This window comes from Babylonia areolata, chromosome 5 (genome assembly GCF_041734735.1).
Source record: "Babylonia areolata isolate BAREFJ2019XMU chromosome 5, ASM4173473v1, whole genome shotgun sequence".
In the NCBI taxonomy this organism is placed as follows: domain Eukaryota; kingdom Metazoa; phylum Mollusca; class Gastropoda; order Neogastropoda; family Buccinidae; genus Babylonia; species Babylonia areolata.
Genome location: NC_134880.1, coordinates 53,840,014 through 53,856,443, shown reverse-complemented (window position 1 = coordinate 53,856,443; position 16,430 = coordinate 53,840,014). Strand labels below are relative to the sequence as shown.

At 43.3% G+C, this 16,430-nt stretch overlaps 1 protein-coding gene across 1 annotated transcript in view; it reads left to right on the top strand.

Annotated features, from left to right (window-relative positions):
* LOC143282179 (uncharacterized) overlaps positions 1-16,430 on the top strand; it is a 214,240-nt gene that overhangs the window by 36,660 nt on the left and 161,150 nt on the right. Inside the window, 10 exon segments of the mRNA XM_076587751.1 lie at positions 290-517; positions 1,986-2,151; positions 2,802-2,920; positions 3,490-3,678; positions 5,333-5,577; positions 7,278-7,501; positions 8,060-8,405; positions 11,369-12,265; positions 13,091-13,424; positions 14,909-15,092. Of these exon segments, the coding sequence (XP_076443866.1) occupies positions 290-517; positions 1,986-2,151; positions 2,802-2,920; positions 3,490-3,678; positions 5,333-5,577; positions 7,278-7,501; positions 8,060-8,405; positions 11,369-12,265; positions 13,091-13,424; positions 14,909-15,092 (2,932 nt within the window).

The following is a 16,430-nucleotide window of genomic DNA, read 5'->3' as shown; positions in this document are numbered from 1 at the left end:
CTATAACAGTTAAAAGCGTGCTTATAATAACAAAAAGTTTCAGATGTGTCTGTGTGTGAATGCATGGGTACATGTGTGTGTGTGCATGTGTGTGTGCATGCGTGTATGTATGTGTGTGTGTGTGTGTGTGTGTGTGTGTGTGTGTGTTCTTGTGTGCTTTGTGTCTGACTGACGAGTTATTATAAAGCTCCATGAGAAATTTGAAAGTACTTCATAAATCATAAATGTACTGTTATCATTATCATTGTCATTTTATTATCATTATTATTTTTATTTTCTTTGTTTGCAGAATGGAGAGTACTCCAACGGCACAGCGTGTGTCCCGTGTCCGGCAGGGTTTTACTGCCCGTCACCCCTGTCGGCCCCCGTGACCTGCGCCTCAGGCACGTACCAGATGTCCACTGGTCAGACCAGCTGTGTGTCATGCCCCGCCGGTCAGTCATGCATCGACCGTGCCGGCACACCGGTGGACTGTGACGCGGGGTATTACAGCGCTGTCGGCGAAGAGACGTGTCAGGTGGGTTTGATAATAGATGATAATCAGTTTATTTTAACTCTTTCACTGCCAAGTTTCTGTGTGAAATATGCTTCCCAGCGCCAAATAGTTTAGAAATGATACTCTCAATCACAGGCTTAGGTTCTTGTCGAAGCAACGCAGTGGATTTGTTCACTTCAAACTGGGTCAGGGAACAAAGGTTACTCATTGTTCTGTTGGCAGGAAACTTGCTGCAGCTGTCAAGCTTTGTTACAGAGTGAAAAATGGTCTTATCAACATGTCCCCTCGATGTCGACAGAAGTCGCCTATGGTGGTGCACTGTCTAGTCAACAAAAATCGCCTTTAATGGTGAAAGAGTTAAAGGTTAACAGTCCCATAGCCTTCTGCAGCTACAGGAGCAGCGAATTCACATCCACTGTGTCCAGGGCTTGTCATTAAAAGTCGGAGTCCAGTACTCTCCTTCCGCCGGTTTTACCTTCCCCAGCCTAAGTCAGGTGCCCGTTCACAACCTGGGTGGAGTGTGGAAAATCAAAGTGAAGTGCCTTTACCAAGAACACAGCACTGTACTGAAACGCGGCCTCGACTTCTGATTGCTGGTGAACACTGGACCAAAGCTCAGTGCCTTGACTGACTCTGCCGACGGGCGCAATAGCCGAGTGGTTAAAGCGTTGGACTGTCAATCTGAGGGTCCCGGGTTCGAATCACGGTGACGGCGCCTGGTGGGTAAAGAGTGGAGATTTTTACCATCTCCCAGGTCAACATATGTGCAGACCTGCTAGTGCCTGAACCCCCTTCGTGTGTATATGCAAGCAGAAGATCAAATACGCACGTTATAGATCCTGTAATCCATGTCAGCGTTCGGTGGGTTATGGAAACAAGAACATACCCAGCATGCACACCCCCGAAAACGGAGTATGGCTGCCTACATGGCGGGGTAAAAATGGTCATACACGTAAAGGCCCACTCGTGTGCATACGAGTGAACGCAGAAGAAGAAGGAGGAGAAGAAGACCGACTCTGCCACCACTGCACCTCCCAGTTTATTTATATTGTACCTGATTGAATGAATTTTGCTCTAAGTGCTTTCCAATACCATAACTCCAAGTCAAAGAAACAAAAAAGAAATTACGGTATGTTACACTATCCATCAAACCATCCAACTCAGCTAATTGAGAAACATTAGAAAAACGATGACGAGACAGTGCATCAAAAGTTGTAATGATGATAAGACTAATGATAATAATCATTAAGAAAAAGAGAAAAATAATGAAAAGAAAAGAAAAGAAAATTATTATAATGATAATGATATAATGATATGATAATAATGATGATAGTGATAATAATAATTTTCTATTATCGTTATCATTCATAACAATATTATTATCATCATCATTATTATCACTGCTACAAGCCCTATTTCTTCTTTCATTATTACATTATCATTATCATTTGCATCATTTTTTTTTTTTTTTTTTTTTTTTTTTTTGCAGCGTTGCCCGGATGGCACATACAGTAGCACGACAGGATCTGCATCATGCATTTCATGTCCCGCTGGTCAGTCCTGTTTCGATGGAACCAGCTACACGTCCCCCACAAACTGTGCTGCTGGCAAGTACAGCGCTGCTGGGGAGAACACGTGTTCTGCTTGTGCTTCTGGTGAGTCATGTTCACTGTTGTGGGTCTGGTGCTGTGTGTCGTGGTGAAGGGGATGGGGGGGGTGGTTGGGAGTGAAGTGTGATGAACGAATTGGTGCGTGTGTGTGTGTGTGTGTGTGTGTGTCTGTGTGTCTGTGTGTGTCTGTGTGCGTGCATGTGTGTGTGTGTGTGTGTGTGCGCTTATGCATATGTGTGTGTGTGTTCTTTCTTTCTGTTCCATATCTTGCGATGTAGCCTGATGCGGATGGCATTCCAATGGGGCAGTACTAAAATGCATGGAACTTACTTTCCTGTGGTCAACAGCTCAAAGAGCCCAGAACCTATGATCTCTACGGGCTGTCTGTGTGGCTGGCATCTTCAAGCTGGTGTACACAGACAAAAGCATATGTGTGCTTACTGGAATCTAATGCAGTTTCATCTGCACGGAATAGAGATCATAGTGTAAATCATCTCTGTACATGTCATTCAAAGAGTCTAAAGAGATTGTTGGTACAGGCTCTTTGAGCGGCTGGCAATTTTCTAGCTGGTGTAAACAAGCTAAACGGATGCGTACGAATATGATTGTGATGTGGATATGTCCGCCTAGAATGCAGGTTATTGTGTGAATCACCTCAATATAAATATATTTTTTGTTGTTTTTTTTGTACTCAGGAACCTACAGCAGTGCAGGGGCATCAGCGTGTTCTTTGTGCCCTGCGGGGTCAAAGTGCACTGACCCCTCGCAGTCTCCGTCCGCTTGTCCTTCTGGACAGTACAGCTCTGAGGGCGTGGTGTGTATTGTGTGTCTGCTGTGTGTGTGTTTGTGTGGGTTTTTTTGTTTGTTTTGTGTGTGTGTGTGTGTGTGTGCGTTGTTGGGGAGGGGTGGGAGTGTGAGGGGGTGGGGAAGCTTGATGGGTAGAGGAGGGGGAAGAGAGATTGAGGAGGGAGAGGACAGTACAGCTGTGAGGGTGCAGTGAGTATTGTTTCTGTTTGGTGTTTGTGTGTATGTGTGTGTTGTTGTTGGGAGGGGTGGGAGTGGGGAGGGGTGGGAGAGCTTGAGGGGTAGAGAAGGGGGAAGAGAGACTGAGGAGGGAGAGAATGGTTTTGGGATGGATGGATGGGTTGAGGGTGTGTGACTTGTCTCTGGAGGACAGACAGACAGACAGACATAGACATAGACATATTGTGTATGCTGTGATTTTGTTTTGTTTTGTGTTGGTATGTGTGAGTGAGTTTGCATTTGCATGCACGTGTATATGCCCATGTGTGCATGCGTGTGTGTGCATGACCATTCAAACCTTTCTTTCATTTAAAGCTGACCACAGAGACCTGACTCTTATCATTCAGTTTGCACTTACAGAACGTTGGATGCACTGACTGCCCTGCTGGCTACTCGTGTTCGAACCCTGCCGTGTCCCCGGTGGCGTGTGCCACTGGTACCTACTCCACCGTTGGCCAGGCCAGCTGTACTGACTGTCCCACGGGTCAGGCGTGTCTCGACCCTGCAGCCGCCCCCACCAACTGTGATGCTGGTACCTACAGTCCTCTGGTGAGGAATTCATGACAAGAACTGGTTCCCCGATGCCTTCCATTCTTTCTTTTCTTTCTGTGTTGTTGTTGATTAACTCACTCAGTACGGCCAGTCCTCTCTTCTCCTCTACACAGACCCCTCGGATGTCCAGTGGGTGTCTGAATGACCCAACCTTTAGCTTCCGTCATCAGAAGTGTGGTATTCTTTGTCAACATTCACGTCTTCAGTATAAGAGCCTTCCGCTTGCAATATTTTGATGATGGTAATTGGGGTGAAACGCTGTTGACGTCGTCTCTTTCGCCGTTCGTATGGAAAGAGTTAAATCCCAGCCATCCACACAGGGCCCTATCAAGGCTGAAGAGCTGTACTGATTGTGCAGAATCTGTAAAATAACACAAAAAAACATGCCCCCCACACCCCCCCAGGCCTCCCTCAAAAAAGAAAAAGAAAAAAAAACACATGGAAAAGAAAATCAGGCACAAACACCAGTACAGTCATAATCATGCACATAAAATCTAGAACATGCCTCCGGTGTTGACCATTCTGTCAGATTTTTGATGAAATGTAAAAAAAAACAAAAACCCAACGGACCCAAACATAAACAATTCACAAAATCATGTGTAATAACAGGCATACAAAACCCAAATTTGCCAACAGGCAGAACAGGACCAGCAAAGAATCAAATGAGAAAACGAAGAAACGACAGAAAGAAAAGGGAAAAAAAAAGCCAGAACTCAGAACTCAGAAATATTTTACTGCAAGGCCACCGGCCTGTTTGCAAAGGAGGTACATACATACAATTGCGACACACAAAATACCAAAAATAAAGGGGGGGAGGGACCAATGTCATGGACACAACACTTCATAACTGAAAAAGTAGACAAAGATTATTTGCTCATGACATTTCCTTGAGTAACTTTAAGGTTTTTGGGAAAAAAAAGCCAGAAACAAAGAGAACAGAATTTCTTGAAGTTGGGCATTCTATTTATACTGAAAGAGCCCCTGGCATCCCCACAGGCGGGCCCTGCCAATGCTTTCGTTGTCCTAAGTCACAGTGTAATTTTTGGAGACCAGTGTCTTCAAATTGGAGAAAAAAATGTCCTTTCATTTTGAAGATTTATAAAATGGACGGCAAATGTCTGTTACAGAGATTATAACTTTGAAATAAGTCCAGCTTCATCGTGCTACATTGAAAGAGTAGACGATGATTTTGTGAATGGTTACAGGGTGATTGATATATCATTGGTCACAGAATGATGTCATCGATGATTACAGTGTGATTTTATGTCAATGGTCAAAGAATGATTTTAAATCAATGGTTACAGAATGATATTGATAGTTACAGAATGATCTCATTGCTGGTTACAGGGTGATTTTAAATCAATGGTCTCAATGATGGTTACAGTGTGATTTTATATCAATAGTTACAGAATGATCTCATTGATGGTTAAAAAGTGATATTTTATCAATGGTCTCATTGATGGTTATAAAGTGATATTTTATCAATGGTCTCATTGATGGTTACAGGGTGATTTTATATCAATAGTTACAGAATGATCTCATTGATGGTTATAAAGTGATATTTTATCAATGGTCTCATTGATGGTTACAGGGTGATTTTATATCAGTGGTCTCATCAGTTGTCACAGACTGATGTCATCGATGGTTACAGGGGGAGGCCTACTGCCTGTCCTGCCCTGCGGGGACCGACTGCGACTCGACGCAGGACACACTCAGCGTGTGCGGGTCAGGCTACTACAGTCTGCAGGGGTGGGACAACTGCACCGCCTGTCCGCCGGGCCACATGTGCCCCTTCAACAACATCGCCCCCATCGCCTGTCAGAGCGGCTCGTACTCCACCGGCCAGTCTCTGTCCTGTACCCAGTGCCCCGCGGGGTCAGAGTGCCCTGACACCAGGTGAGAGAGGTTGGGTACTTCCTTTTTTGGTGCTAGGTGAGGGATGTGGAGAAACCAGCAGTTTAATCACACATACTTTATTTGGGCTTTTTCATGTGATATGTGTGATGATTGTGAGCGTGTGTGTTGTGTGTGTGTGTGTGTGTGTGTGTGTGTGCGCTCGCGCGCATAAATTTATGCTAGGTTGTCTGTAAAGGGCTATGCATGCAAGTTTTTCTTTCGTTTTTGTTTTTCACTTTCATATTTAAATGCATGTTTAAAACGTTAGTATTTACATTGTACAGCTTAATTGAGCATGTTTTACATGGAAAGGTGCTTTATAGATTAAGTTATTATCATTGTTATTATACTGTACCGTGACCCACTGGTGCAGACTCCTGCAAGGGTCTGTATTCCTGTCCTGTCCAAAAACTGTTGATGTCATCTGAAGTTTGTTTCTCATCTACCTGTCTGTCTGTCTTATTGAAATAGGTAGAAGACGGGCGCAATAGCCGAGTGGTTAAAGCGTTGGACTGTCAATCTGAGGGTCCCAGGTTCGAATCACGGTGACGGCGCCTGGTGGGTAAAGGGTGGAGATTTTTACGATCTCCCAGGTCAACATATGTGCAGACCTGCTAGTGCCTGAACCCCCTTCGTGTGTATATGCAAGCAGAAGATCAAATACGCACGTTAAAGATCCTGTAATCCATGTCAGCGTTCGGTGGGTTATGGAAACAAGAACATACCCAGCATGCATACCCCCGAAAACGGAGTATGGCTGCCTACATGGCGGGGTAAAAATGGTCATACACGTAAAAGCCCACTCGTGTGCATACGAGTGAACGCAGAAGAAGAAGAAGAAGAAGAAGAAGAAGAAGAAATAGGTAGAAGAAAAGGTGAAGACAGAGAAGACAGAATTCGCCAAGAATGTAATGTGGGAACTGTTTTGGATGAATTTCCTTTTTGTTTTTTGTTTTTTAGAATGTCCGAAAAATAATGTAATTTGAAGGAGACTGATACCAACTACAACAGTATCCATATCATTAATCAGTCGTTTTCATTTTCATTTTCATTTTCAAGGAGGTGTCAAAGTGTGCAGACTGATCCATTTACACTACACCACATCTGCTGTTGGGGGAAAAAAGGAAAAAAAAAAAAAAAAGAGAGTTTGTCATTGCGATCCTATGCATAGAGAATAGAGAATGAAAATCAGAATAACTTAAATTTTTTTTTTTTTTTATCTCAGTAAGCTTTGTGAAATTGTGTGATATGTACATATGCATCTATTGTATTACTCTTTTGTCACAAAATATTTCTCTGTGTGAAATTCAGGGTGCTTTCCACAGGGAGAGCGCGTCGCTGCACTGAGAGCGCCACCCATTTTTTTGTATTTTTTTTCTGCCTGCAATTTTATTTGCTTTGCTATCAAAGTGGGTTTTTCTACATAATTTTACCAATGACAACCATTTTATTGGCATTGGTTCTTTTACATGCGCTAAGTGCATGCTGCACACAGGATATCAGTTTATCGTTTCATTTGAATGACTAGCGTTCAGACCACCACTCAAGGTCTAGTGGAGGGGGAGAAAATACTGGTGACTGTGGGATTCAAACCAGTGCGCTCAGATTCTCTTGCTTCCTAGGCGGACGCGTTACCACGAGGCCAACACTCCCTGCATGTGAATACAGTGCATGATGGTTTTCTTTTCTGCTGACAACAGCTCCAGCCCCAGCCCTTGTTCTGCGGGAACCTACAGTCTTGGCAGCAGCACAGCGTGTTCGACCTGCCCGGCTGGCTACGCGTGTTCCAGCACCTCCGCCGCCCCCACGGCCTGCAGTCCTGGCACGTACTCCACAGGGAGTCAGAGCAGCTGTACTGGGTGTCCTGCTGGTGAGGCCTGTCCCTCCACCACCACCGTGTCTGATGCCCGTGCATGTACTGCAGGTATTGCCATGGTTCTTTGCCTCTCCACCTGCCCCTCCTGCCTGTGCTGCGTTTACTGTGGAACGTTCTGTTTTGGATTGGAAGTTTGGACGTGAGGTTACTTATGGCGGTTAGTTTGTTGAGAGTTATTTTTTGGTTGGTGTTTTGATGGTTTGTTTTTTTGTGTGCTATTTTACAGTGAAAAAAAAAAAAGCTTGTGTTTTAAGACTTTTTCTCGCTGTCGTGTATATGTACGGAGGCATTGACACATTCATGCACACATACAACACCCATACCCATGCACACACCCACATACTCACCCACCTACACGCCAGGACGCTCCCCAAATACACACACACACCCCTTCACCCCATGGAGAAGTTGAAAATGATGATGTTGATGATGATGATGATGATTATGATGATGATGATTATCATTATTATCATTGTTATTATTATTATTGTAATTGATATCATTATTGTTACAGGTAAGGTATGTAGAATAACTGGGTCTGTTTACATGCTTTGTACGCCAAGTTAAAACTGAAACCGAAACAAAACCTTTTTTTTTTTCAACCAGGTTCATATTCCGCGGGCAGTCAGTCCTCCTGCACTCAGTGCAGTGCCGGAAACTACTGCCCGTCCACCACTGTTGGCACGGAAACCCCTTGCCCCTCTGGCACCTACGCGTTTTCTGGCAGTGCCGCTTGTTCGGCCTGTCCGGCCGGAATGGAGTGCCCCTCGACTGACGGCTCCCAGAACAGCCTCTGCAGTGCCGGGTACTACTCTGTAGGGAACGCAACAAGCTGCACGGAGTGTCCGGCCGGCTCTGCGTGTCCCTTGACGACGTCCAACCTCGTGAACACGTGTCAGCCAGGAACGTACTCCATCGGTGGGCAGCAGTCCTGTACGTCGTGTCCTGCTGGGTAAGCTTGTGTAATCATTGATTTTTCTGTGATGCCATTGATTTGTTTTGGTAGTTGATTTGCCTTCTTCATGAAGAAGAACGATTGACGATATGCCCACTTGCACTTCCATTAAGTTTTGGTGTGTTTTTATGCTTGTTTTGACACTGCTGGACTGAAGTTGTGATTCAGTGTGTGTGTGTATTGTTATATGTAGTTTTGGTGTGTTTTTATGCTTGTTTTGACACTGCTGGACTGAAGTTGTGATTCAGTGTGTGTGTGTATTGTTATATGTAGTTTTGGTGTGTTTTTATGCTTGTTTTGACACTGCTGGACTGAAGTTGTGATTCAGTGTGTGTGTGTATTGTTATATGTAGTTTTGGTGTGTTTTTATGCTTGTTTTGACACTGCTGGACTGAAGTTGTGATTCAGTGTGTGTGTGTATTGTTATATGTAGTTTTGGTGTGTTTTTATGCTTGTTTTGACACTGCTGGACTGAAGTTGTGATTCAGTGTGTGTTTGTATTGTTATATGTAGTTTTGGTGTGTTTTTATGCTTGTTTTGACACTGCTGGACTGAAGTTGTGATTCAGTGTGTGTGTGTATTGTTATATGTAGTTTTGGTGTGTTTTTATGCTTGTTTTGACACTGCTGGACTGAAGTTGTGATTCAGTGTGTGTGTGTATTGTTATATGTAGTTTTGGTGTGTTTTTATGCTTGTTTTGACACTGCTGGACTGAAGTTGTGATTCAGTGTGTGTGTGTATTGTTATATGTAGTTTTGGTGTGTTTTTATGCTTGTTTTGACACTGCTGGACTGAAGTTGTGATTCAGTGTGTGTGTGTATTGTTATATGTAGTTTTGGTGTGTTTTTATGCTTGTTTTGACACTGCTGGACTGAAGTTGTGATTCAGTGTGTGTGTGTATTGTTATATGTAGTTTTGGTGTGTTTTTATGCTTGTTTTGACACTGCTGGACTGAAGTTGTGATTCAGTGTGTGTGTGTTGTTACTGTACCCTCCACACCCTAGAAATATGCAAATCTCTTTGAATCTTGGAATCCTGACCCTTTCTTCTTCTTCTTTGTTCATGTGCTGCGACTTCCATATTCACCTGTGTACTTGAGTGGGCTTTTACGTGTGTGACAGTTTTTACCCCACCATGTAGGCAGCTATACTTTGGTTTCATGGGGTGGGGTGGGGGGAGCATGCTGGGTATTTTCTTGTTTCCATAACCCACTGAACACTGACATGGATTACAGGATCTTTCATGTGTGTACTTGATCTTCTGTGTGCGGATACTTATGAAAGGGGTACAGGTACTAGCAAGTCAGCATATCTGTTGACCTCATCATTTCATTCATTATGCCCATCGCTCCTGGTGGAGCATAGGCCATCGACGACCCCTCGCCATCGCACTCTGTTCTGGGCTGTTCTGGCCATTCCAGTCCAGTTGGTCCCTTGCTGCTTCAGCTCTGCCTCGGTATCTCGCCTCCAGCTGTTGCGAGGCCAGCCTCTCTTCCTCTTTCCCTGCGGGTTCCAGGTCAGGGCTTGGCGTGTGATGCTGGACGCTGGCTTCATGAGGGTGTGTCTGATCCAGCCCCACTTCCTCCGCAGTATCTGCTTGGCCACTGGTTCCTGTCCCGCTCGCTCCATCTGTTGACCTTGGAGATTTGAAGAAATCTGCACCCATTACCCACCAGGTGCTGTGACTGGGATTTGAACCCGGGACCCTCAGATTGAAAGTCCAACGTTTTAACCACTTGGCTGTTGTGCCCATCAGAGTGTTTGAGGACCAAGGTTCACAACAGCCAGCAGGAGTTGGAGAAGACAGGTTGATATGTCACCAGACGTATACTGACTGTGTGACAGTGAATGTGAAGAAGAAGAAGAAGAAGAAGAAGAAGAAGTGATTTCAGACATGTGAAAGAAAAAAGAGGGGAAAAAAGAATGAGGAGAAAAAAAAGGCAACAAAAGAGAAACAAATTTTGTTGTGTTTTTTTGCCAATGAAGAAGGCGTGTGAAAGCACCCCCCCCCCCCCCCCCCAAAAAAAAAAAGATGAAGAAAAGTTGTGCTCCTTGACCTGCATGCAACTGAAGCAAAAAAAAAAAAAAAAAAAAAAAAAAAGAAAAAGAAAAGAAAGAAGAATTGATTTATCAGTTCAGATATATTTTCTATCATTCCATGGTTTATATGTTTAATTGATAAATCAGATTATTTCTTTCTTTATTTATTTTTCTTCGTTCGTGGGCTGCAACTTTTATGTTCACTCGTATGTACACGAACTGGCTTTTACGTGTATGGCTGTTTTTCCCCCGTCATGTAGGCAGCCATATTCAGCTTTTGGGGGTGTTTCTTTATTTGATTGTTCAATCATAAAAAAAAAAGTTTGTTGATGTTGGCAGAAATGTATAAAAATTTGCGACTGACATTTCAACCAGTGTTGATCACATGTTACCCCGAGGGTCATTAAGCCAACTTTTGCACCACCCTCTTTTTTTTTTTTTTTTAAATTTTTTACAGAGGGTTCAGTGGTCATCCTGTTTGATCTGAATCGTTTCATGTTTCTGTTTTTGTAAGGTTATTTTTAGGATTCATATTTTAGGGTGTTGTGATTTGTGTCATGAAAATACTCATCTGCTTGTTTACTTGTTTCTTTATTCCTTTCTTTCATGTTTGTATTTATTTACTCACTTGTCTGATTACTTGAAAGGGTTGTTTGTTATGCCATTGCAGGCAGACTACACTACTGAAATTTTCTGCTGTAAATTAAAGGGTATTATGGTAATTTAGAAGTGAATGAATGATTTTATATAATATTTCTGCACAGGAATGAATGCATGCACACTTCCTGAAGCAGCATGATGCAGTGCAGCACATCGATTAGCAACGCTAATTTTATCATATTGTCTTCCTGCACAGGTATGAATGCCTGACGTGTGATGACAGAAGCAACACTAATTTTGTATAATTGTGGTCCTGCACAGGTACGAATGCTCAAGCACCACCTCAGACACCATGACACAGTGCAGCACTGGCTTCTACAGCGAAGGAGGACGGGCAGCGTGTGTGCAGTGCCCTCAGGGCTACTCCTGCCCCAGCATTTACTCTGACGCCAAGTTCCAGTGCTCGGCAGGATACTACGCTGAGGCGGGAGAGACCACCTGCACGGAGTGCCCAGCCGGTAAAGAGTGCCCTTCTACAAACGCAGCTGGAACTGCCTGCGCCAGTGGCTACTACAGTCTGGGAGGCCAGAGCGCCTGTACTGAGTGTCCTGCCGGCTTTGAGTGTTCTTCAGCGTCCTCCAGTCCGGTCAGATGTGGGGCGGGCACCTACAGCACAGCAGGGTCAGTCACATGCCCCAACTGCAATGCCGGGTATTTATGCCCAGAAGGCAGCACTCAGCCCGACGCACAAACAGCCATTTGCAGTCTGGGTTACTTCTGCACGGCAGGGGCTGTTACGGCAGATCCATGTCCGGTCGGGACGTATGGTGCAACGCCCGGCCTCACTGCCAGCTCAGACTGCACACAGTGCCCTCAAGGATTCTACTGTCTGCAAGGAACGCGAGGTTACCCGAAGCTGTACCCTTGTCAAAGGGGGACTTACTGTCCTGCGGGAACAGGCGCGATTGACGAGCATAAATGCTCAGCAGGTACCTACAACAACAAACTCAGCAAGGTGGCTCAGACAGACTGTGAGACTTGCCCAGCGGGTCGTTTCTGTCCTGAGGGGACTGATGACCCATATCATGACAACAACGTCTGTCTCAGAGGTCACTACTGTCCCACTGGGTCAGGGTCATCCACAGCTTGCAACGCTGGGAAGTACACGGAGGAAGAGGGGTCCATTGGCATCCAGTTCTGCAAGGATTGTCTAGCTGGGTATCTGTCATCCTCGCATTTCATTATGTTCCCACTTTTTATGTATATAGAATTTTATTTATTATTATTTTCTAAACGCTTGTATGCAGTCTTCTATTTTGCTTCAGTCTTCACATTTCACAACATTGCTGTGATTCAACATACAGAGACCAAAACATTTTTAGTTGTATAATTGAACATGCCACAAATCATTGGTTTAATTAAACAAGAGTTAAATTTTTAATACAAGATTTTAAAAAATATCACCTGTCTAATGAGCTGGTGTCTCAGGTTTTATTTTTAACATGACGTAATCTCCCACTTCATTCTTTGTAAAGAAATTGCCTTTTTTCTGGATGAAGAACGGGTAACAGAATTGTAAGAAATTATTTTATATTGAATTTGGAATGCTCAGCTTTTAAGAATAATCAAATGAGGTAAGGGGTCAATAAACTAACACATGAATGAACGAAGAAAGGAAGGCACTGAGTGATGTGAACAATCCTCGTTAACAAGGATACAAATTACAAACCTGTTTTATGAAGTCTGAGATTGTTGCTTTTTTTCCCTTAAAGAATGAAAAATAAATCAGCAATTAGCCCATAATTAAACAAATATCAATGAATGAATAAACCAAGCAATTAACAAGATGTACAAAATAGAAAAATTGTTATTTTCAACCGTTCTAATACAAAAATAAAAATCAGCCCTATAAATACATGTCTGTAATCCTTTCACACACAAAAAAGATGTCAATTTTTCTTTTTGTGAAATGTTATTTAAAAAATAAAAAGAATTATTCTGTTCTTTAACCACAAACTTTAATCATTTCTTCCCCCCTTACAGCTACTACTGTCCCTCCGGAACACATTCCCCTATACCATGCCCCAAGGGAACGTACAACCCCGACACAGGCATGGGGGCGCTGACCGACTGCAACGACTGTATCGCTGGCCAGGCTTGCACCACAGAGGCCCTCACTGAGCCTGACTCGGCATGCAGCCCAGGTCACTACTGCCCCAGCAAGACGGAAATGCCGGACGACAATGATTGTCCTGCCGGGACGTACACCAACCTGAACAACCTGACACATTCGGGGCAGTGTGAGACGTGCCCTGCCACCACCGCCTGTCCTGCTGGCACCGGGGGCCAGAATAACCCTCCTGTGGCCTGCGCTCTGGTGAGAGGGATAGAGTAATATTGACTCTTTCGGCGGGTGCAATACCGGAGTGGTTAAAGCGTTGGACTTTCATTCTGAGGGTCCTGGGTTCGAATCTCGGTAACGGTGCCTGGCGGCTAAAGGGTGGAGATTTTTCCGATCTCCCAGGTCAACATATGTGCAGACATGCTAGTGTCTGAACCCCCTTCGTGTGTATATGCAAGCAGAAGATCAAATACGCACGTTAAAGATCCTGTAATATATGTCAGCGTTTGGTGGGTTTTGGAAACAAGAACATACCCAGCATGCACACCCCTGAAAACAGAGTATGGCTGCCTACATGGCGGGGTAAAAACAGTCATACATGTAAAAACCCACTCGTGTACATATGAGTGAATGTGGGATTTGCAGCCCATGAACAAAGAAGAAGAAGAAGATATTAACTCTTTCAGCCCTAAGTTTCTGTGTGAAAAACTCCCCAGCGCCAAATGTTTTAGAAATGATGGTCTCAGTCACAGGCTTCAGCTCATGTCAGAACAACACAATGGACTTGTTCACTTCAAACTGGGTCAGGGAGCAAAGGTTAGTCATTGTTCTGTTGTCAGGAAACTTGCTGCAGTTGTCAAGTTTTGTTACAATGTGAAAAATGGTCTTATCAACATGACATGGGGGGTGGGGGGGGGGGGGAATTACTGTGTATGCGTATGAGTAAGTGAAAGTGTGTGTGTGTGTGTGTGGAAATTATTTATTTAAGTTTTGTTTAAAAAAATAAACAAAAAAAACATAACAATATAACATATTTCTAATGAAAAACTAACAACTATAACAGCGAACCAACTGGACTATTTAACAAGGAGTTGAAAAAAATCATACATTAGCAATGGACTGCTGAAGATCGTCAACACTGAAGATGATTTCAGTTCAGGGATTTGGGACTTTAACATATCACAAGTTGGTATATGATCGGCTGTTATGTGAGCACCACAGATGCAAGAAACTGTCTAGTCAACAAAATGATGGTGAAAGAATTAATACTGCTACTGCTACCACTACTACTACTACTAATGATAATGATAATAATGATAGTAATAATGATAAAAGTTATGATAATGATAATAAGTTTATTTATATAGCACCTAAGTAAATGATTTTGCTCAAAGCGTGTGTGTGTTTTGTTTTGTTTTTGTCACATTTATCTGTCAAGATGGATGTCATGACTTGATTTAATGTACGTATATCCTGGTTGCCATGGACAATAAGCCAAAAATGGGAGATAACATTTTAAATACTAAGAAAAACAAACAAACAATGAAGTGTGATTCAGGAGCAGGATAAGTGAACCAGCTATTATCAACCCTTTCTTGTCAGAGAAACACACTGTCTCAGTTGCTCTCATGGTTTAACTCTGATTGCTCTGAGTTCTAGGAGCAGCCTTTCTTCTCATGCTTTGTCAAATGTCGTGATTCTTTAGAAGTGATGACCATACTTTGACTTTCTTTGTACAGGGATATTACTGCCCTGCGGGTACCAAGTACGCTACTGAGTACCCGTGTCCAGCAGGTACCTTTGGGAACCTGACCAACCTGGATGAACCTTCGGACTGTTACACCTGCACCAAGGGCTACTACTGTTCCCAGGGTTCGTCCACTCCAACTGGGTTATGTGACACTGGCCATTGGTGTCCTGCAGGTTGGGCTTTAAAATTAAAACAAAATTTTTTATCTGTTTGCTTTTAAAATTATAATTTTAAGTGATATGATATGATTTTTAATTACTTGAAATGAGGTTTTATCGGTTTATTTTATTTAAGTTTGTTTTGCTTTGCTTTGCTTTGATTTAAATTGATTTAAATCAATTATTTTATTTCTTTATTTGTTGCATTTTATTTGATACTAGTTTATCATATTTTTATTTTCTCTGGCGTCATAATTTCATTTTTTCTGTTTCTTTTTATCTTGTTTCATCTTGTTATGTTTTATCTTATTTTTATTTTTCTGAATTTTTTTCACTTTTTTGTATTGTTTTATTCCATCTTATTAATGCATTTTGCTAGTGGACAGGCTGGGTGTGGAGAGTGATAAAGAAGCAGGAAGGCATTGGGGTTGTGTTACTTTTTGCCGTTTCTTGCAACAATAAGTGTCTCCAGTGCTACAAAAACGACAAATGATAATTAAAGGTAGGGAGGGAAACAACAGCAACAACATCAACAGCAGTTGCTATGGTGATGTGGTTAATGCCATGGACTGATGACATGGATGACTGGAGTTCAAGCCCCATATCCAGGTGGAATTTTTGGGGGACCTGCCCAGAGTTGAGTGTGCTGTGTGCTCAAATGAGAAGCCTGGGACCACACAGTCCAAGGTCATCTGCTTCACAGATGTGTCTTTGGGCCTGGTAGTTAAACGCTGGTGTATAGTACCTATTCCACAGTTCCGGCATCCGCACTCTCGCTTATCCATCAACAAACGGACAGAAAATGAGAAAAGCGTCATGGAAGCAGTATGGACATAAGCATGGTGTACGTTGTATTTTGGTGGTTTTGTTGTTGTTGTTGTTGGTTCTGTTTATTCATGACTTCAAGGCCCTGTGGCAGAGTTGTTTAGGTGCTGGACTTCTCACCAAGTGTTCACCAGTGATCATGGTTCGAGGGCCCATGTGAGCACAGTGTTTAGTCCTTGAGAAAGGCACTTTACTCTGAATTTCCTCACTTTACCCAGGTGTATATGGGTACCTGACTTAGGCTGGAATATGTTAACTCTCTCCATACGAACGGCGAAAGAGACGACGTTAACAGCGTTTCACCCCAGTTACCATCATCAAAATATTGCAAGCGGAAGGCTCTTATAGTGAAGAGGTGAATGTTGACAAAGAATACCACAATTCTGACGACGGAAGCTAAAGGTTGGGTCATTCAGACACCCACTGGACATCCGAGGTGTCTGTGTAGAGGAGAAGAGAGGACTGGCCGTACTGAGTGAGTTAAAATGGCGGAAGGAGAGGACTGGGTCCCCCTGCCTTCCTATGTCA